The sequence below is a fragment of the Bombyx mori genome, chromosome 7 (assembly GCF_030269925.1).
Source record: "Bombyx mori chromosome 7, ASM3026992v2".
Lineage (NCBI taxonomy): Eukaryota > Metazoa > Arthropoda > Insecta > Lepidoptera > Bombycidae > Bombyx > Bombyx mori.
The window spans coordinates 2654611-2678898 of NC_085113.1; the positions used below are offsets into that span (position 1 = coordinate 2654611).

General features: G+C 35.2%; 1 protein-coding gene across 1 annotated transcript in view; it reads right to left on the minus strand.

Moving 5' to 3' along the window:
* Window positions 1-19015: 19015 nt before the first annotated feature.
* LOC119628746 (serine/arginine repetitive matrix protein 1-like) overlaps window positions 19016-24288 on the minus strand; it is a 66985-nt gene continuing 61712 nt past the window's right edge. Inside the window, exon 2 of the mRNA XM_038012188.1 lies at window positions 19016-19077. Coding sequence (XP_037868116.1) covers window positions 19016-19077 — 62 coding nt within the window. The remainder of the gene's footprint in view (window positions 19078-24288) is intronic.

Genomic DNA, 24288 nt, shown 5'->3' on the forward strand with positions numbered 1-24288 from the left:
AGAGTTGTCTGTGACTTGAAAACAAAATAATAAAAAATAGCCAATGGTTATAATTCACAGACTTTTTAGTTTATTTTTGTTCAATTCAATATTTATATATTGTAATAATAATTATTACTTAAAACCATGAATTATTTATTATTTTTAGATATTAATGTTTCAATTAGTAAAAATCTCAATGGCCTACCATTACTCTATTCTATATATATGATCAGAGAGTTTTGGCAGCAACCCGAGTGAAGCGTCACTTGAAGTTTTATTTTAATGTTTTTTTAATAGTTTATTGTAATGTATAACATATAAATTGGGTGTTGTTTTGTGTATTAAACGTCAATAACCGTTGTTCACGATTATTGAGGCATTGGAATAAAACTGGCTAACATAGCAGTGACTGTTTTTTTTTTTTCTCAAGATAAAAGGTTTGCGGAAATTCATGCTCACTCAATGTGCTATTCATCGAGTTGACGTCAAAATTCCCAAAAATCAATATAAAGAGATACACCGGCTTTTTATTGACATAAAAAAATATAACTACGACAGGCTAGGCTGTATAGGCTACGCTCTTTGCCTGCTTATTGGCGAATTTAAAAACAACAACAACAATATCGTTGCCAGCTTCCGGATTTTCATTTCATTTTATTATTATTATGAGGATATAATAATAATAAAATGTACGTAAGGGCTTATTTCTCGAAACATTAACCACAATTAACTTATTTAATACTGTAAATAATGATGAGAGCGATTATTGATTTCGAAGAAAACAATTAACAACTTAATTTTAGCTGCAGAAAAAAACAGATTTCTCTTAAACCTGGGTGAGAATATAAAAATCGTTTTCTGATTAAGAAACGATATTTTTTGTCTATCAAATTAAATTAAAAGCATCATCACTTTATCTTTATTTTTATCTTTATTTAAACTTTATCTTTATATTCGAGCGAGATGAGGACTGCTGGCATGACTTGGAGTGATGTCAAGGAGCAAGTGCAAGACAGGGTCAAGTGGAGACAACTTGTGACCTAAGACTACAACAACAACGTGTCCGACGTTTCGATACTCCACAGTATTCGTGGTCACGGACGGACCAGTCGACCGTACAAGAAGTTATGATTATACATTTGTATAAACGACTTGTTGATAACAAAACATTTTGGTGTATAATAAAGTATGATCTTTATTCCTTTTTTTTTTAATATTTTATTTCATCTAGCCCTAAATTAAGATTACGTCTATTATGGGAACCAGAGTGTGATAAACATGGAAAAATACGACAATGATGTATTATTATTATTAAAGCATGACTATAACAAGATTTACTGGTGGTAGGATCTCTTGTGAGTCCGCGCGGGTAGGTACCACCGCACTGCCTATTTCTGCCGTGAAGCAGTAATGCGTTTCGGTCTGAAGGGTAGGGCAGCCGTTGTAACTATACTGAAATCTTAGAACTTATATGTCAAGGTGGGTGGCGCATTTACGTTGTAGATGTTTATGGGCTCCAGTAACCACTTAACACCGGGTGGGCTGTGAGCTTGTCCATCCATCTAAGTAATCAATAAAAAAAGATCGAATTTAGGATCACAGGTTTATAACAACAGAGTGCAATATCATCATAAATTATAAATACAAATTTTGTACATACATACCTTAAATTTTTCCAAAGTCTAGCCAGAACAAGCTTGTTGAAAATCTTTATTAAATTTAAACCTGTTTAGCTAGACTGAGTGCCCTCTGCGAGCAGCCCAATTATGCTCTGAATGTTTGCTCTGATCTTCATACAGCTGCACCAGACGTGGACGGTCTCTGCTGCTCTGGATTACCAATTAGTTTTGTGCTAAATATAAACAAAACCTTTAAAATACAAATAGTTGTGCTTTCATTTTTTTATTTAAATACAGATTTATGTCTTTGTTTAATATGCTATCACTAAGGTATTATTCAGTCGAAAAAACAGTACAGTTTATTCTTTGTCAATCTTTTAATTTTCCCAATTTTGTCATTCTACCAAAAAAGATGTGTGGTATCGTGGAACACCGGATAGGAACGAAGTTCCTTATTATAAAAATATTAATTTTAAGTTCTATTCGAGGTATAAAGAAAATAATTTTCGGGTATACATTTTTTATTATGATTTTTTTATTGATAAAAAAAAAACTACTTTACAAAGTTATCAACTTGATTTTATTCAAAATAATTCATAAAAAATATATAATAATAATATACAAAGTAACAGCTATTTATATGAATAATAATAATAACCGTCATCACGTAAACTATATATTAGACACTGTATAGCCATCATAATAAGACTATACATAAATAATAAAAATCTTACGTTACGGACGTTTTTTCCCTGTTAGGGTGCCCCTCCGCATCGTTCCATAAGGAACTTCGTTCCAAAACTTCGTTCCAAAGAAAACCCCGATACAGGTTGTTTGTTTTTTAATTATTAGAAATAATATAATAATTGATCTTAAGGACTTACCCTACTTGTTTAATAGTCCGTTTTAAATTAATCTCTCATCATCAACACAGAAACGCCAGTGGCACATTGTTTGCATATGCAAAAGGGAGCTTCGAGTGTTTTTCCTATTGATTAACAGTCGAGCAACGGTACAGGCGTGATGGAAAAGGAAAGAAAATTTTATTTTATTATAAAATTTTCATTTTATTTCCCACAAATATTGAAATATCATTTGGTCGAAGTGCATCCTAGTTTTTATGTGTTTACGCCTAGCTAATGTTATGTAGGTGCGAGAAACCATAAAATACGTTCACTGTAACACATAATTAGATCGACATCACAGTACAAAGTATGCTTTTTTAAATTTATTTTTAGATACACATTGGCACGTAATCTTATATAAAGGCCTGGGCTTAAAAGGGCTCGCAATACGATTTACATATACGCTGATAGCTCAATTTTTCAATTTCGCTTATGTCATTAATTCATCGTGGAATTTCTTTGTAACCAAATCATTAAAAAAGCTTAAACGCTGACATAAGTGCATGATACAAGCATGCCATGTCTAATACCTATTATTTTTATTGTCCTTGTAGACAGACGAGCATACGGCCCACCTGATAGTGAGTGGTTACCGTCGCCCATGGACGTCAGCAATACCAGGGGCAGAACCAAGCTGCTGCTTACAAAATGATGCCTATTAGATCACAGACGCTTCAATTTTGTGACAATATCGGGAGCCAGCTTTACATAAGGACTGCTACAAGATTTTCAGTCACCTGGCAATATATTATTTATCAACGATACTATATCAATTGTGCTGATATTATTTTAAATGTTTCTTTTGTCTATCACTTCTATACCCGACTGTCCACAGATCAAAAGCGTAACAATATTTAGTTTAACCCTGTGTTTATTCAAATCCGCCGAAACTATTGGACAATAACAGCTTCGGTCTGTCAATTAGCCGCTTCGCCCTCAGGGGTCGACACACAGATATTTTGAGAGTAAACTTTGACAAGTTCTTAGATCGTTTTTTGAGTAAACACTGAACGTTTAGAAGGGACAGTCTCAGTACAAACAGTTTTATGTTTGTGCCGGGTGTAAGGGGAAGGTTTTCTAATACGGAGACCGGTGGTAGAGCTGCTGTTGGCTACCGTGATATCGAAAAATCTTAATCGAAATATGAAATCGTTTCGATGCTCTTAGAGTGTACGAAATGTATTAGAAACAAAAGCATTGATAGTGTACGGGGTCAATGACTACGATGTGGATTACGTATTGCAAATTGCTTAATGATGTTGAATCATCATCATCATCATCAACCTATAGCAGTGCACTGCTGTTGCCTCTCCAATTGTTCACGACTGAGCATGATCCTAGGCTTCTCTCATCCTACCAGCCACCCTGCACTGATCATGATTCCTAAGCCTGAGGGAGTCCTGCACTGCGTTTGCCAATTCAATATTTTTTTTATTTTTTATTGCTTAGATGGGTGGACGAGCTCACAGCCCACCTGGTGTTAAGTGGTTACTGGAGCCCATAGACATCCACAACGTAAATGCGCCACCCACCTTGAGATACAAGTTCTAAGGTCTCAAGTATAGTTACAACGGCTGCCCCACCCTTCAAACCGAAACGCATTACTGCTTCACGGCAGAAATAGGCAGGGTGGTGGTACCCACCCGCGCGGACTCACAAGAGGTCCTACCACCAGTAACGCTATGAGTAATATGCTCACGGTATATTAAGTATTAAGTGATTATATGACGCAAAACGTCGCCTTCGACTTTCATATCAGTGCTGTTTGGTGGACACGCAATGTAACTCAACAATTATGCGAAGATACTGTTAATACCGAGTATCTTTTTTTTTTATTGCTTAGATGGGTGCATGAGCTCACAGCCCACCTGGTGTTAAGTGGTTACTGGAGCCCATAGACATCTACAACGTAAATGCGCCACCCACCTTATCCGTACACCACACCACCGTATCTGAGTACAACTGGTAGTAGGACGTATTGTAAGCTCGCTTCGTTCTCTTGTCTCTAGGTCAGGGGCAACTTTCACGTTTTAGTGATTACGGGCACTGGTAACTATTCAATATCGGACGAACCGTGAGATAGTCCACTTCTTTACAGACTAAATTCAAAGATATTCAAGACGAGAATGCTAGAAAGATCTAAAGTACTAATTCAGAACCACCAAAGTTTGTACTGAAAGTTTTTCAATATTCCATCGCGCCGTCTATAGTTCATTACGATAAAAATAACATGCACTAAATCTCTGAGCCAATTTATTCTGACGCGCAATTAATATACAAAATCTATTATCATCTTAAGTAAGTATTATTTATAATTTATAGCGACCGTTAATGGCAATCAACAAGTTACCTACTATGTAATTTAATAAAACGCATAAAACTGACTAACGGAGAATATTTTCATTCTTACTTAATAAATTTTGTAAGTAATCCTTTACGTACGGTACAAGGTGTAGGAATAAAGCGATTATTTAAAATATAAACGAAATTAAAAATTTTATTCTTTCTATTTTTTTGTTAAATGGGAAGTGCATCAGAAACGTCATTCAAAAACAGCTTGAAAGTGAGCGATGGTTGATGCTAATGAACATAAGACAATGTTGACGCCGTAAAGCTAACATAAGGGCGTCAAACATAATACGATTCGAATAGCAGAATGTGCTCGAATGACTTCAATTATCGATTCGGCTGTTAATCAGAAAAAAAGTTTGCGACTTGGTTCATCTACGTAGCTTTTTTTCCGTATCGTGCCGCTTTCTCGAAATGGCGCTCTGATGCCAACTGTAGATACTTACTGTAAACTTGAGGTCCAGTTCGTCGTGGAGATTCACGTTCCTTACGCACCACGGTGCTCCGACGGCTATCCTGCAAAAACGGGATTGTATGACTTGAAGGGGTGTCAAGTTAGTGCGGGCTGCGTGAGCGAACACTACACTTGCATAGGTCATGACTGAACGTATGCAAGTTTTATAGAGTCACCTTATTACGATAGAACTATGTAGCAGTACGTCCAATCAGTAACAGTCAGTAACTTCCTCTAATTGACTTCATAATTCTTAAGCCGCATTTTATGTCGCGATTATTGTCCTGCCTATCTAATAAGATAGGTAAGACCAGTCATGTTGTGGTCGTTGGGGTCTGATAATCCGTTAAAATCATATGTTCTTCATCTTAGCGTATTTAGTTCTAAAGCTTAAACAATATTCTTGCTTGTGACTTAAGCCATATAACCCAAAACCAACTGCCGCCATGTTAATGAGCGTTCGCTTGTTGTTTCTGGATTTGATTGAAGTTCGAACACTGGACGGTACTGACAAAACAAAAAAGCACCTGTTCCTGACGAATAAGACTTTAATAAACTTTGTATGCTTCACTTTAATACTTTAACTTGCTCCTTGGTACTTATTTCGTACTGATTTTTTTGTGTTTAATCGTTGAGATTATAGTTTAATAATATTGTAAGTCGGTAAGTCAATATACTAAACGATCTGAATTGATGAAAATATATCCTACTTAATAATATATATATTCAAAACAAATTTGACTAATTACTCAAATTTATTTAAAATATACCACTATCTACATCTATCACTACATCTATGGTAAACCTAATATCTCTAGATCAGCAGCTACGCCGTGGCCTCGAAATGCTTAGCGGTAGGATGCGGCTTAGCTATGCCCCAGGCATTGCTGAAGTCCATGGGCGACGGTAACCACTTACCATCAGGTGGGCCGTACGCTCGTCTGCTTACAAGGGCAATAAATAAAATGCTCCGGTGAGTACTTAAGCATTTTTTAGGAGGAAGTGATCACTGACGGTTCGGCGGCTTTACCAGTTTCACTAGGACATCGGGGCGAGCTCGATCTCAGCCAGGATTTGGTAACCACTGTCCAAGTACTTCAAGGAGACCTAACAGCTCAAGGGCAGCTACCGAATGCATCAACTATCGGAACCGCAACCTGCTGAGAAAATCTCGCGAGAACTTCAGCTTGCTGACGTGTGGATTACGTTGAATATTACTAAACAACAGGCTGGTCAGAAGCTTATCCAGTCCTCGGGTGCTATGAAAATAAAACAAAGTGACTTAAATAAATAAAACAAGCTACTTTTGCTTGAGTCTTATTGAAGCCAAAGACCAATCGCTATGGAGAAATACCGCTGACTACTCTAACTACTGTTACTCTTCCACTAATTGGAGCCATACAATATTTTTGGAACGAAGTTCCTTATCGCGCGTTGTGAAAGGAGGCTAGACGGAAAAAATTCTTACGAAAAGTTGTCACGACACTTTTTAGATCCGTCATTCTGACCAATCAACGTATAGGCGCTTATCGCGTGACATTGCTCGTACCCGATTGGTCCGCGTAATGAGTACAGTTTCTCGAGATAGCGTTTCAACATTAGTAATTTAGTTCATAGTATTGTTTTTTCTTCTTCATAATGCCGTAATTTATTATTATAACTTTAAAAAAAAATTACAATTCCTTCACTAATTAATCGAAAGGAACTTCGTTCCATCCGGGTGTCCCTTGACACCTCTGAAGTTTTTTATTGCTTACATGGGTAGACGAGCTCACAGTCCACCTGGTGTTAAGCGGTTACTGGAGCCCATAGACATCTACAACGTAAATGCCCCACCTACCTTGAGATATATGTTCCAAGGTCTCAAGCATAGTTACAACGGCTTTCCCACCCTTCAAACCGAAATGCATTACTGCTTCACGGCAGAAATAGACAGGGTGGTGGTACCCACCCGCGCGGACTCACAAGAGATCCTACCAGTAATTACGCAAATTTGATTTTTATTACATTATGTTATTCCTTCACCGTGGAAGGAATCGTGAACATTTGTTGAGTACGTACTTCATTAGAAAAATTGGTACCCGCCTGGGATTCGAACAACGGTGCATCGCGCTTAACACGAATGCACCGGACGTCTTATCCTTTAGGCCACGACGACTTCAAAAAATAATTTAATAATTATTGCTTGATTTACTTTTTATGTCCATCAAAGACTATTATTTGTAAAAGTAAAGTGGAAGTGGCTTTTTCGTTTCTCACATTATTAAAATATAAGTTAATAGAAGCTTTCTAAAGCTCGGAGTTAAAATTCAAAGTGAACGATCGTTCATATTAAAGACTTTTGTAATTTCCTTCTTCGCTTATTATGTTCTCACGATGTGAGCCTCGTTAATATCAATTTCGAGACTTTTATCACTAATTGACAGATGGATATTGATCGCGAGGTTCCAAAGTATTAATTGTTTGGATACGTTGTTTGAATTTCAGTGGAGTTTTTGCTATCGGCTAAAACACTTCTAATATAGATTTTGAAGTTAGCTTTACAATTATTATTTTTTTATCCTCAGTTTCTTAGCTTTTGGAAATCATAAGCTTCAGATAGCATTCGTTTAAAACATCAACACTGTCACTACCTATTTATTACTATCATCAATATAAATTGATGGGAACATTATGTCACAGCCACTCCTGATTAATCACGCTACACTACCAATTTTATTAAAAATTTCTAATGACGCAATTATTAAGATATCTTATTATAATTCAACCTTAATATCAGATAACGCAAAATTATTATTATGATTAACTTTTTATATTTTTACCGAAAACGAACAGAATATGAAAAACTGACAAAATACAAATTTCAGTTGAAATGAGCAATGATATATTATGACGTGAAGCAAAAACTTTGTATCCCTTTTTACAAAAATTGCGCGGACGGAGGAGTATGAAATTTTCCACACTTATAGAGATTATAGAGAAGAAGTGCACAATGCTCATATTTTTTTTTTAAATAAGGCATAAAAGATACATTAAATCAATAAACAAAACATTACACACACTACATACCATGTATTTGACGCACACACGCATGCATACTATTTAATATTTATTGTCAAACTTTTGTTCTTGACGTCTGTGGTCAAATTGAGAATAGATTAAATATTGTTTGTCTTTAATAATATTTTTTTATAGAGTAGCCTTGGCGAAATTTGTGATTATAGAAGTATAAAATACAATCTTAATAGTGTACAAACTTACGATTCCAATTAATTATTATCGTATTTCGACTACTGCGGGACATCTAGTATAATATTATTATTTAATTGTGGTTAGAATTTTGAATTGCGAAACTTCCAATATTAATTAAAATATCATGATCGACTTTGTCTAAATAAGCTTGATCGAATTCAATTATGATATACGAGTATAACACTGACGTACAACATTAACAATCGATTCCAATGAGTTGCTCGCTCCGGGCATTTCAATATTGTAATAATTGTTATGTTATAATACTCATTGTAAAAATGAATATTTAAAAAAAATCTAATATTAAAAAAAATATCTTAAAAAAAAAAGAGGTGCCCGCTGAGTTTCTTGCCAATTCTTCTCAGGACGGAGGCTAGTTCTTGTGAATTGGCGGTAGTTCTTTTGACGTTCAACAAGTATGTACTTTCATTTATGTTGAATATTTTTTTTTTTATTTGGTTTGATTTGAATGTTCTTTGATATTGAGACGCTTTCATTCATCATCTGAAAGAATCTTTGATACATTCATGCTAACCGAAATTCAATACGTTCTTCAACACGTTCAAAAGTTCATCAATTAATTAACACGTATTAAGGACTGATAAAAATACAATCATATTTTTTTGGATCGACTTCCTGAGCTCTATGACAGGGGTAAAAAGACATGATTATTGTAATAATATAATTATTCGGTTATCTGTCAAAAATTCAAATTAATAATTTGACGCTTGAAAGGCAAACGTGACTAAGCGACAATAACTGCTTTGTACATAAATGATAGGCAATAACGATATTCGATGCGCAAAAAAAAATAATTTCTAGGTCTATTAAAATCATTTCAATCCTACAGCTACTAGCTAGATTATACTACAGCTAGATTCGTTAAAATAATATTTTTTTTCAGGTATATCAACTTTAAATTAGTCTACTGTAAAGTTCACGCATTGTCGCTTAGTCACGTTTGCCTTTCAAGCGTCTATATATTATTTTTTTTAAACTAGACTGACCACTTCAATTTGAATAGATACCAAAGTAATTTGTTATGGATAATATAGATATATGTTTAGTAGTACAATACTGACACAGTGCAAGTTTAATATAACGAACCTGAATCAAAGTTCTCGATTTAACAAGTTATCCCCTTGAATTGTCTATAACAGTCAATGTAAAATATACCTTTAAATTGCAAAGATATCTTGCGAACAACCTCTATACAACAAATTTTCAACCGTCAAAAAAAAATTGTAAGTACCTCTAATTAACGAATTTTGTCAACCTAAAATTTTTATATAACGCTCCCCCCAATATGACCCTTAATCCCATAGTATGTGAATCAGTCTCGACAGGTTTGAAAAAAATGATTACCGACCTGACTCTTTTTAAATAGAATAAAATTAATTAATAGGAAAATTAACAGAATTAATAGAAAATATATACAGAGTAATTTGATTAAAATGAAATGAAATGATTAAAATAAAAAATGGGCTCCAGTAACCACTTAACACCAGGTGGGCTGTGAGCTCATCCACCCATCTAAGCAATAAAAAAAATAAAAAAATGTGTTTTTATTAGCAGAAGCTGTTCGCTATAACAAGATGAGTACGTAATGTTGAGGTGAATAAAACTATTTTTTTTACCTCGTTATAACAATTTGTAGACTATAACCTAACCTTAATATAACAAATCTCAGCTTACTGAATTAGGTAATTGATATAATGATAATAATAATAAAGCCTTTTGATTTCCAGTAAATTTACATAACTTTAAATCTATGTATGTGCTAGTTTTTTTTTTTTAATTACTTTATTTTAATATAATCTCTTTATATAAAAATGAATTGCTGTTCGTTAGTCTCGCTAAAACTCGAGAACGGCTGGACCGATTTGGCTAATTTTGGTCTTGAATTATTTGTGGAAGTTCAGAGAAGGTTTAAGAGATGAATAAATATGAAAATGCTCGGAATTATATAAAAACAAACAATTTTGTTTTTCCTTTGATGTGTCCCCTGTCGGGCGTATTCCTTTTGTTTGTTTTAAGTTTATTTTATACAAAAGCTTAGTCTATTATTTATCGATTGAGGCACTACGAAGGATGCCGGGTCAGCTAGTTTTTAATATAGTTTTTATCACTTACTTATTATAATTAGTAATGCTTACTTAATATTATGTTTAATCAACCGGAATCCCAGATGGGGTGAAGGCCTCCGCCAGATTACTTGATATACGAATATTTACTGGTTCCCTTCCGATTTATTATATCGAGGTTGCACTGTATTAGATATATTTATATGACAAATCTATGTTGAGATAATTACGGTACGGTTTACAGTGTACGCTGCACGTACGCCTTACTACCTAATACACATCGTGAGATGATTGCATAGGGCGCGTTCATACCGGTCACTTTATTTTATTCTTGATTTACTTTAACAGTAATCATACACTTACTGGTACCTTTTTTTTACCATAGCGGGTAGATAACGGTATATGAGTACGACAAGTATTACTCAAAATAAACAAAACAAAACAAAATAGTTAAAAAGCTGTAGATTAATTGGTGAGAAAAAGTCATGAAGTTAAATGTGCAAAAGCAAATAAGATACGTGAATTTTCAAAGCAAATTTCCAAATGTTATTTGACCTGTTATGGTATATATAGTGATAAATAATAGAAGGTACGGTAGGAACCGAACGGAAGGAAGGTAGGTTAAATAATAGGTATATAAGCGAATGAGATGAATATAATATAGTTTGGACCAAGTCGTCAAATAGCTCTGGATACGTGAACCATGAAATCAGTGGAGGAGAAAAATAATGAAGAAAATCTTTTTTTCAGTATAATTTTGATTTAATTATTACCATATTTCATTTTGTAGAAACCAATACTATAGGCACGGATAAGACTGAACTCAGCATTGCGATGTTGAGTGATAAAACGAAGTAAAACCGTGCGAATAACATCTAGACAGTATTCTTCAAGACTCTTTAATCTCTTATGGATCTATATATATAAAAAAGAATTGCTGTTTGTTAGTCTCGCTAAAACTCGAGAAAGGCTGGACCGAATTGGCTAATTTTGATCTTAAATTATTTGTCGAAGTCCAGTGAAGGTTTAAAAGGTAAAGAAATTATAAAATATGAAAATGTTCGGAATTAAATAGAAATAACAGTTTCGTTTTTCCTTAGATGTGTCCCCCGTCGGACGGGTTCCTTTTGTTTGTTTTAAGTTTATTTTATACAAATACATCGATTGAGGCAGTACGAAGTCTGCCGGGTCAGCTAGTCAGGTATAAAAAACACCTATAACTCACAATAATTATGACCGTTAGTTTGAAATTAAAACTCAGTCTCCATTATTCAATCAAGTTCTGAATATTAATGTAACTCACTAAAATATATACAGGGTGTCCCAGAAATAATGGATAATCCTGAAACACCTTATAGTAGAGCTATTGGGGACACACAAAAAAAATATTCTCAGTTAGTACCCAAATTACGTATTTAAAAAAAAAAGTTGATATTTTCCATACTGCTGTGAGTTTCTGGAATATACAACAGTTACAAATAAATGAAATTCAGAGTCTTTTTGGTGTACATTTTAATCATGACATTTGGTATTTTTTCTTTATTTTTAATTTGGGTACTACCTAAGAATTTTTTTATTTTTATTTTGAGTGCCCATTGAGTCCCCTCTACTATGAAGTGTTTCAGGATTATCCATTCCTTCTGGGACACCCTTTATACACGAATATTCGTTGCACTACCAACTTAAATACCAGACATGTTCTCATTAAACATTCAGTACAAAATGCATGTGTAATAAAGGTAAAGTTGATTCACGTTTACATAGAAAATTACAATTCAAAGAATTTGAATCAATCATTACACTGAAAATTCGATTTAAATACTGAGAATTTAACCACCTTCTTGAAACTTTTATGTTATGAGATTTTTTTGTTGTTTGCTGTTTAATTCAATGTTAACGAAGCCTTCTTCTTCTACGTGGCTTCGCTCTTAACAAAGTGGTTGTATCACTGTGTAATATTTCCGGGAGCAGATTAGATACATCTTACGATGTTCCGTCATCTCTAGAAGGGAAGAGATATACTAACTCGGCTTGCATCCGTGTTGATAGATTTAGGAGTCGCCTGTAGCATTAAAAACCTCCTCCAAACTATTTAGGTGGATCTATCTTCTGCAAGTCTAGGCCAAAAGTTTAACATAGATCCTAAAATAATCTGGCCTCCTATACATCAGTGAATACGGTCCGCTTTTAACTACTACATATCTTTAATTACAGTATTTTACTCATCGTAATAATAGTACCTTCTCAATTACTTTCGTTATTTCCAACTCCTTCTTACATATACTTTGTGAATTTACATGTGAAGGATTGGAACCACGTTCATACCTGTGAGACACTACGGTATTATTGAGACTGGATGAGGGCATCGCAGAAGCGATCATAACGATGATGATGACACGTTCTTCATGGTTCACTTGGTGTAAAGTTGAGATAGATCCATAGACGCGTCCGAAGCGTAATGGATAAGGGACACAGTTTCAAATCAAATCAAATAATTTTTTATTCAACATAAATGAAAGTACTTACTTGCTGAAAGTCAAAAAGAACTACCACCAATTCACAAAAACAGCCTCCGTCCTGAGAAGAACTGGCAAGAAACTCAGCGGGCATGTCTTTTTTTTTAAATATTAGATTTTTTTTAATATTCATTTTTACAATGAGTATTATAACGTAACAATTATTGCAATATTGAAATGCCCGGAGCGAGCAACTCATTCCCACTTTGTGCAATCTTCTAGATAATAATTGTCTTTATAGTATGCTTTATTGCACAGAATATGTTCTTTAATGGTTTTCTTAGACCTATGTATATGTAGATTCTGAACATCTTGTGGGATTTTGTTGTACAGGCGCACAGACAAACACCCGAATGAATTTCGTATCTTATGTAACCTACTCATCGGCACAACAAGCTTGTGTTTGTTCCTAGTATTTCTATTATGTAAGTCAGACTTTTTAGGAAACTCCTCAATATGTTTACGAACATACATCAACTGGGATGGCATATGAGAACTTTAATTTCTTTAAATTTTCCCCTCTGGGATTCCCTTGAGTGCATGTTATAAAATATAGAACGTATAGCTTTTTTCTGCAGAGTAAATATCATTTCTACATCGGCCGCAGCCGCATAGTTTTCTTAAACCTATGTATATGTAGGTTTTGAACATCTTGTGGGATTTTGTTCACTTTATTCACGCTACGCAACATATTACTTTAATAACAACAAGTAACGTGTTGTATTGTTTTTTATTGTATTGTAAACTTGCCTTTATGGACTCGAGCGCAGCTGCACGATGCGCAGTGGCTACCGGTTTCCCCTCCCCTCCCCCCCGCAGCGCCCGAGCGAAACGGAATATTTTGTACGCCCTTTTTTATTAGACTGGAGTCTTGTATAAATTATATGGATATATAAAACAAAGTTTAAGGAAGGTTAAAAATATACAAGCTTAATGCTACTGTCAACGGGTTTAAGGTGTGATTTTCTCGCATATAAGTTGGTTATGGGAACACAAATAAACTAGATATACATAATATCTTTGCCAAAGGCTCTAATTCAGATAGATAATATGAACCCGCACCCAGTGGTCCGGTCGTCACCAACGAAGCAATTCAGATTGGAGGCGATAGTAGGAAGTGTAAAAAGGTTTTATTTCTAGTAATTTCATGTTTTAGATTCAAACTTTTTGAATGAATTTGGGCCACCTAGATCTACAACTGCCATTGCCACTGCGTTTTTTTTTTTTTCATTATGATTCGCTAGCGGCCATGTGTTACTCGACCTTTTAGCCAAACTTAGTTCTTTGACAAGCTGACTTTAACTTCACTATACTTTTCTAAGTACGCGAAAAACATATTAAGCGGATTTTCTAAGATCAATCCTACGAGTTTGTTTGATCTTATTAAAAGTTTCAATTTAAGAAAACTTTAGTGATTCTATATACAGTGCAAACGTGTCGAAACTTTAAATAAAAAGTAATTCTTGCTATATCAAATTACAATGTATTTAGCCACCATTGGCTGACTATACCCGACCTGAAAACACTAATTACGTAAACATATTTTTTTAAATGTGCAGTATATTTAATGATAAAACAATAATCTGTAAGGCGTTGCATGACATGTGTGTTTTGTATGTTTTAATAATAACTAGAGGTCCCGCAGTAGTCGAAATTCGACTATAATTAATTGGAATTGTAAGTTTGTACACTATTATGATTGTATTTTATTCTTCTATAAACACAATTTTTGCCAAGACTACACTATAAAAATATTAACAAAGACAAACAATATTTAATCTAATCTCAATTTGACAACAGACGTCAAGAACAAAAGTTTGACAATAAATAGTATGCATGCGTGTGTGCGTCAAATACATGGTATGTAGTGTGTGTAATGTTTTCTTTATTGATTTAATGTATCTTTTATGCATTATTTAAAAAAATATTAGCTTTGTGCACTTCTTCTCTATATTCTCGATAAGTGTTGAAATTTTCATAGTCCTCCGTTCGCGCAATTTTCGTAAAAAGGGATACAAAGTTTTTGCTTCACGTATTAATATATAGATAATATTATTTTCATATTTTCCTTAAACAAACTACCATAGCTCTCTATACACTACCTTTAATTGAGTGGTAAAGAATGCTTCAGAATGCCTCCTGTACTCACTGTGTATAAGGATAAATAAACTATTCAAATATAACCCAAAGCTGTAGATGGATGTAAAATACAAAATTACATTTATTTTATTTTCAAAACATACTAACTATAAGCTCTAATAATGAATAACAATGAAATTTACCGAACTAAACTCGAGCTATGTCGCCACGTGATATTTTCCATCCGATTATCTAATAAAACTACTCCCACAGAACTTACGATTTGATTTGAATAATGCACGACCCGCATAATATGGGTTTGTATCGCGAATCGTCATATTATAGCCGGTGCTAATTTTAAATGTAGGTGCGAGCGAGATGGCTAATGTGATCGGCTCTTCTCGAATCTAGATGGGATACAACACTCAGATTTCTGATAAACTAAAGCCGAATTCATTTCTCTAGTATCCATCGACATGTAATCTATACTAATATTATAAAGCTGAAGAGTTTGTTTGTTTGAACGCGCTAATCTCAGGAACTACTGGTCCGATTTGAAATTGAATTTGAATTCTTTCAGTCTCAGATAGCCTATTTATCGAGGAAGGCTATAGGCTATATAACATCACGCTAAGACCAATACAAGCGGAGCACTGATAAATAATGTTTCAAAATCGGGGTTTTTTCCCTTTTGAGAGCTTCCGCTGCGTGCGCTGCAGAAACGGTAAAAGTTTCGCTAAAATAATGTATGACAGAATTGTTCCCCTTTAAAAGATCTAAAAAAAGTCCGCGACAGCATATATCTATATGTTAAGGTTGGCTCACTATAACGTTTTTTATGCTAACCAAATTGGTTCTAAAATAAAGCTTTACTTGTGAACTATTCCACGCGGACGAAGTCGCCGGCAAAAGCTAGTTTTTAATAATTCTAGAGAGCACTAGTCTAATATTAAATTGTAATGTTTAGTTATAAATGAAGTAATGTCCCATCCAGTCTCTAATCGCTCGCTGATCTCGAACTCGTCCCGCGTCTCCCAACCCCCCTCTCCTTCCCGCCTCTCACTACACTCCGGTGCGTAAACGTGACCCCGCCGAATGAACTCTAACTGCGCAGAGTTTTGTTTTACATTTCATCTCGGTCAGCGTGTAATTATTCTGTTTTGGAATCATTAGCGTTTATTTTTAGGGACGAAATTGTGTACCGATTTAATATAAACGCGGTTTCGTGTGTGTTGTTAATAAATTCGCACTGTTTTGATATTCGTGGGAGTGAAGTGTGCGAGTTATATTTGTATTGGCGAAACAAGAATTAGATAAATTCTCATTAATGTCGAAGCGTATCTATGCTCTTTACAAAATAGCTTTGTTACTTTTGGTACATGAATCATATATTATGCACTTCAGTGTTGAGCTGTTGCAATTTGCGAACTTGAGCAACTACATAGGTACATATTTTGTGCTTTTAATATGAACCACTTAAAGCACGATCGAAATATGGCTTTAGAAAAAACGTTTTTTTTTTAACACTGCTAGTTGTGAAGATACAATACGGTAGGCTTTACTTTACGTTATCCTGTGAAACAATTACGTGATAGATACTCGCAAGAGTTCATAGCTTGCAAGCTTAGTACAGCATGATACAATAGCTTCGAATGAAGATTATTACGTTGGTCTATGATTTGTCATCAGTTCCATAAATTACAAGAGATTCAAATAAAAACTTTACATAGCCTCGGATGCGCTAACGTCACATATGTCAAAAGTAAAATATGTCAACAAATGATGTAGCCGGCAAGATTTTTGTAAACAATGTATCAACAGTACACATACATAAAAAACATAAAAACACATGAAACATATTAGAATGCGAATCAGAAAAATATTTATCAGTATATTTTCTTAAAAAAAATTTCAAAACCAAAATTCAGGGACTGCTAATTAATAAGTTTATTCAGCTTAAAGACAAGAAAATTATTTGCAACTATTTATAAAAATATATGAATGGTGACTCAAACATAAATTGACCTTATTTATCATAGTCAACATGGAACAAATTTTTATGATTGAAGTGTATGTGAAAAAAATTATATTAAAAGTTGAACCACCTGAAAAAGATGAATATGAACTAAAAATGGAGGAAGAGCAACGTAGAAAAGAAGCAGAAGCCTTAGCAGCTGCAGAGGCCGCTAAAAAAGGCAAAAAGGGTGGCAAGACAGCTGGTAAGAAAGGTAAAAAAGGAAAGAAAGGCAAAAAAGGTAAGGAACCACCCATGCCTTCAGAAGAAGAAATGAAGTTTATGCAAACCTGTACATTACAAATGAACTGTCTACCAGTGTTTGACTTTTACGTTGCTCACGATAATTTTATAGCACCAGAACCTCCAGGCCCTCCTCCCAAAAAAGGTAAAAAACCACCGAAGCCAAAAAAGCCGAAAAAGGGTAAGGGTAAAGTTGTTCCAAAAAAGATTGTCCTACCTTCTGAACCATTACCTCAACCTCCATTTTTCGGAGTAGGAAATTCAGTCATGTTCCTTTCGAGACCTTCTAAATTAGAAGAAGTGTTAAGAAAAACTCCAATTTACATCACTGTTTGGAACAGGGATCAGGAAATGAACTGCGTTGGTTTTTGCGTAGTTGAATGGCATGAATCCTATTTTGAAGCTCTTCAAAAAGCTGGTGAACTGAATCCTGTGAACATGGACCAAGCCGAATACCGTGACACGACAAAACAGTTGATGGTCACTAATACGGTTGAAATGAAAAAACCTCTGCAATGCGAAGAAGATTTGAAAGCGTCAGGTGAAATCGAATTTTACATAAGGCTAACATGCCTTGGCAATAGAGTGGTCAGTTATTTCGTATCTTTGCCAGAAATGGAACGACTGCCTGGTCGAAAATATTTGAACGATGATTTGAAACTAAAAGATCTAGAAGTTGTCCGTCATTGGGCAGGAACTACAATAGATGCTGTGCCACCTGTTGCATACTTTTTCGGAGCTCCTGACATAACAAGAGAACCAATAAGACCGGTAGAAGAACCAAAAATATATGAAGATTTCGTAGCTCCATTCACTGCAAGTGAATTGGCTATATTAGCTATGGGATTTCCTAAAGGACCTTGCGGTGGAACCAATTGTCCAAAACGGATGGATTTTAGAGGTAGTCAGCACCAGTTCATCCCTGGAGAAACTTTAAAGGGCAAGTATACACATGGACAATTTGTCAATAAGCGAGATGTTCATGGACCATGTGGAAGATTGGATTGTCCTTTAGCGAAGAAAGTCAGAGCTTTTCTATGTTCCGAAGGAAGTTACAAGCCTTGCAAGAAGCCGTGTTGTAAAGATTACTATTAAAACTACTAGAACTACAACAGAACATTACCGATTTCATTGTTGTCAATTAAAAAAAAACTCATTATAGTATAATCTAAATATATATACATGTCCAAATTAATATCCCTTGGGAAGAGTATATAGTCTTATTACCTGTTATTTCAATGTTCATATAGCCTTAGACAATAGTGTATGTACACGTTTTGTTACCATTCGCAGGCTTTGTTCATACTTTTAAAATTCAGAAGGTCACCTGGTGCATTTTTATTAGCATACATATATACATATAGCTGCCTCTAGTATCCCATACACTACCTCATTAAAAAATGTTATATCTTCCTAATAAAACCAGTTCTTTTGCATGTCCTTAAAAATTAAAATGTTCATTTCAAACAACATAAAACGCGTTAGTTTTAATTATTTATTTGTTGCCTTGAAAATATCTTACTCTAAATTTTGCACAAAGAAATGAGTCATTCCTGGAGCTTTCTCTTTTAGCTTCACACCTACAACTTACAGGGTCAAATGTTTTGAAACAATTAAAGGTATGGTGATATCATCTTTAGTAATTTAACGTGTACATTTTTACGATATGCGATTACTTGAAAAAGAATAATTTGATACAATTACACAATGAGGTTACAATTCCCAAAAACACATTTTTTTAAAATCCAATTTACTGTGATTTAGGTAAGTGGTCGCATTCACGTTATCTTAACGGTAACGACAACATACCAGATATATACATCGTGAACCCAGCTATGTAATAAAACAAATAGCCACAGCACCATGGGCTCTTAAGTTTCATTCCTGGTTAAAGTCAGTATCTTCAGTATCAGTATCGTCAGTATTTATAGTATTTTTAAAGATATTTGCTAGTCAGCATCTGTATTTAATTTTTCTCGTACGTATATATCTGCTACTGATCCCGAGATCCCGAGAAGTTACATCCAGCGGCTTTGTTTTATTTTCCCACATTCATGTACTTTCACAGATACTAAACAGAATCGCGACAAACAGAAGAAACACTAAATAGACAAAATCACAGATACTAAACAGAATCACGACAAACAGAAGAAACACTAAATAGGCAAAATAAAACAAATCAACTTCACTCCTCGCGTTCCCGCCAAAAAGTCCTTATCATAAAGATTCTAAATTATTCGATAAAATATTAAACTATAGATAAAGTATAAAATAGTAAACCTAATTTTATTATTAAAAAACGTTGTTTCTCGTCCACTGAGTTCTTTGACCTGTTTATTCGTTAAAGAAACAGAAATAAACTTCTACAATATTTATGTTACGGTCGTCAAGCATTATCTAGCCTTACATCTTCTTGTTTAAAATGAATTAAATATGCAAATCTCGGATATGTGATTTAATATTTCAAAATTATAATTACTTTACACAGTAAGCAGATGCTTAATCGCGGTTTTGTGATCAAACTCGTGTTTAATTTTATTAATTTTAACATGCGACTGCAAATTATGTTCTAGTCTTTTTTTTTGGAGAAAAGCCTATGTCATTGGCGGGCTTCGAAACTATTGGCCTGTTAAAAAATTGGCGTGGAAGAAGGCAATAGATATATACATTTGGACTATTTTTATTCGTGTGACAGTTTTAGGTTTTGGCTTCAATGTTTTTTGCGAATACGCTTTTGCATATGGGATTAGTAGGAAGGCTACGTTAAAAATTAGATTCATATTCACGGTCGTCGACCAAACAGTATCAGATAAGGGTTGAGGTACCACTTTCCTCTGATTAATATCCGATTTTTTTTTTATTGCTTAGATGGGTGGACGAGCTCATAGCCTGGTGTTAAGTGGTTACTGGAGCCCAAACGTAAATACGCCACCCACCTGAGATATAAGTTCTAAAGTCTCAGTATAGTTACAACGACTGCCTCACCCTTCAAACCGAAACGCATTACTGCTTCACGGCAGAAATAGGCAGGGCGGTGGTACCTATCCGTGCGGACTCTCAAGAAGACCTACCACCAGTAAGAAATTAAGATCCTCTTCAAATGATCTTCAATTATACAATTCGAAAGTGGATGCAATAAACAAAATATTCATACGAACAATAAAAGTTGCTGGGATACATGAAATCCTAAATTCCAAGTAAAGATAATCTCTTTGTGACGTTCAATTAAAAATCTTACCAGTTTACGTGCGCATGTAAAACTTGAACTTGTGTAGCTGTGTTACCTTACCGTTGGTCAAATAAGGGTGCTTTTGCCTTGACTGTGAATTGTGAACTGTACCACTAATACATTTTGACATTTGCAATTTAGCGTCACGGTTTTTGAACATGAATAAAAATCGCAATTAGGTCGCGGAATGTATTTAATGTGTTTTTGTAAAGCCATTGTTAAGCTTGAGGTTACAGCCGAGCGGTAACATTGTGGAATACGATATTAATAAAAGTTACAGTGGAGTTGTGGTTTAAATTTGAACTTTAAATTGACAATCATTTGGTTGTTCGTTATGATACTTACATCATTTGAGTTAAATTCTCTCGTCAATTTTTCGAAGAATTTTCTTTTGTTTTTACTTAGCACTCAGTTTTTTTTTTGTCGAAAACAATTATTAATATTTAAACATAAAACAAATCTAAGCTTTTCGGTGACAGTGATTATGGTCGAATTTCGATCGATGGACAAACAATGTTTATGAAAACGGAAAGCATGCAAATATTAAGATTAAGCGACGCGTATTTTGGTATTTATTTTTCGAATCATATACCTATTTTTACAAAACGAATGTTTCTTTTTGTATTAAAAAGAAAATAACGAGAATCGGTAGTAATTGATACTGGGCATACACTGAAATATCTAGATGGAGAGAGCTATGTTAGGTATTTCTCTAAGGGACAAAATCCGGAACGAAGAAATTCGACGGACAACCAAAGTCGACGACATAGCTCTCAAAGCTAGCAGGCTGAAGTGGCAATGGGCCGGTCACATCTGTCGAGCCAGCGACGCCAGGTGGGGGAGGAAAGTCCTCGAATGGAGGCCACGGATGGGTACAAGGAGCGTGGGGCGTCCTCCAACCAGGTGGACTGACGACTTAGTGCGCACGGCGGGAAGTCGTTGGATGCGGAAGGCGGAGGACCGCATTATGTGGAAAGCATTGGGGAAGGCCTATGTCCAGCTGTGGGCAGATAAAGGCTGATGATGATGATGATGATGATGATGATGATGATGATGATGATGATACACTGAAATATCGGCCGCTCGTATTTATTTATTCTAATTTACAAATATACTTCATCTGTGTTGTCCTTAACATATTATCATTAATTTAACATACTCAAAGATTTTTCGCATGGACGCCAACGATGAATACATATGCCCATTCTGGGCTGAGCCATTGCTCGCCCACCTATCCTGGTGAAACTGGAAAGACCTCAGGGACACCAGTAAAACCTCATTCACAAAAAAGAAGCGGGTAGCCATTATAAAACACAGCATATTTGACACATGTCATATTTGATCCCCTCATCTCCTTTTTATCATCGCACCTCCCGCCATCGGAGCAGAGTTCATCGACAGTGCGTTTGCAAAGATCTTTTTTGCCACGTACCATCCGGCTTTGGAATGAACTCCCCTCCACGGTGTTTTCCGAGCGCTGTGACATGTCCTTCTTCAAACGAGGCTTGCGGAGAGTACTATAAGGTAGGCAGCGGCTTGGCTCTGCTCCCGGCATTGCTGACGTCCATGAGCGACGGTGACCACTTACCATCAGGTGGGCCGTATGCTCGTCTGCCCACAAAGGCAATAAAAAATTTACTCATATGTCATATATTGTAACTAGTATACTTAAAACCTTAGAGCTTATATCTCAAGGTGGGTGGAGCATTTACGTTGTAGATGTCTATAGGCTCCAGTAACCACTTAACACCAGGTGGGCTGTGAGCTCGTCCATCCATCTTAGCAGTAAAAAAAAACATGCTTGAATGTTGCTAACGACAATTTCATGATAAATTAGTATAATATATACAAGTTCCGAAAAACAACATTCGGGCCGTCGGTCTATCTATTTCACCAGCTCTGTGGAAGATTTTTCTTTTGTCATTACCAGCAGGCGAATCTTATCTCCATAACTACTCACAATCACTAGCTTTAGTGTTTATTGGCCTAGCTATATCGGTCCTGAGTTGAATTCCTAGTAAACAAGAATTGATTCCACGAAAAACTTTAAGCTTATTCTTAAAAGCTCGAAACGCCTTGAGGATAACACAAAGCAATCTACTGTTCGAAGCCTTCGTCTGAAGAAAAGCTTTCAATGTCGGTAAATACTAAGAAACATTTAAACTTAGGCATTATTTTATAAGACAATTATATTACATGATTTTTACATTCAGCGTTGCTGTAATTTTTAGACCTGCAAGATCGCCCGTGTGCGGTTGGTCATGGGTTCAATTTCCACTTCAGAGAAGTATGTTGCAGCAATGCATGCGATGAGCAAAGTTTTTCCCACAATTTTTTATTTATTTGTTTCTACTGTAATGAAGTGAGAAACAGTAATATGTATCTATGAAGTAATTTTATGATCTTGATTTCAGGGAAAATATTATAAATATAATGAAATACGTACTCAATAAATGTTCACGATTGACTTCCACGGTGAAGGAATAGCATCTATACTTAATATTATAAAGAGGAAAGATTTGTTTGTTTGTTTGTTTCGAATAGGCTCCGAAACTACTGGACCGATTTGATAAATTCTTTTTCCATTAGAAGCCGACATTGTCCCTGATGAACATAGGCTACTTTTTTTTAATTTTTTTTATTAAATTTTTTTGGTTTCATGTGTGTTTTAATGTTTCCGAAGCGAAGCGAGGGCGGGTCGCTAGTTGTGTAATAAAAATCAAACCAGCAAAATTATAATTTGCGTAATTACTGGTGGTAGGGCCTCTTGTGAGTCCGCAGTGGTAGGTACCACCACCCCGCCTATTTCTGCCGTGAAGCAGTAATGCGTTTCGGTTTGAAGGGTGGGGCAGCCGTTGTAACTATACTTGAGACTCTAAAACTTATATCTCAAGGTAGGTGGCGCATTTACATCGTAGATGTCTATAGGCTCCAGTAACCACTTAACACCAGGTGGGCTGTGAGCTCGTCCACTCATCTTAGCAAAAAAAAAAAAACTCACAAGAGGTCCAACCACCAGTAATTACGCAAATTATAATTTTTGCTGGTTTATTTTTTATTACACGTTGTTATTCCTTCACTGTTGAAATCAATCAAGAACATTTGTCAAGTACGTATTTCATTAGAAAAATTGGTACTTGCCAGCGGGATTCGAGCACCGGTGCATCGCTGGATACGAATGCACTGGACGTCTTATCCTTTAGCCCACGACAAAATCACGTATCTCAGTCATCCAGTGAAATATCTATTTTTTACGTATTATAATTGATTAAAGACTCAGGTTATGAAATACATAGAGACTCCTAAAATATACAACAATAACAAAAATCTACTTATTTCGTCTCCACGTTTTTATGTTCATAAGGTCTGAAGCGGCCAGTCGAACTATCCACATCACTTGTTTCTCAAACTCAATAAGCTACAACTCCCCAATCAAACTGTCTGTCCGATGATGTGATTTCACAAAACCGTAGCTTGTACGTAATTTATACGTCCAATGGAGACTCTGAGTCATCACCGGCTACAATGGAGCGGTCACGCTACAGCTCTGATCGGGTGTGAG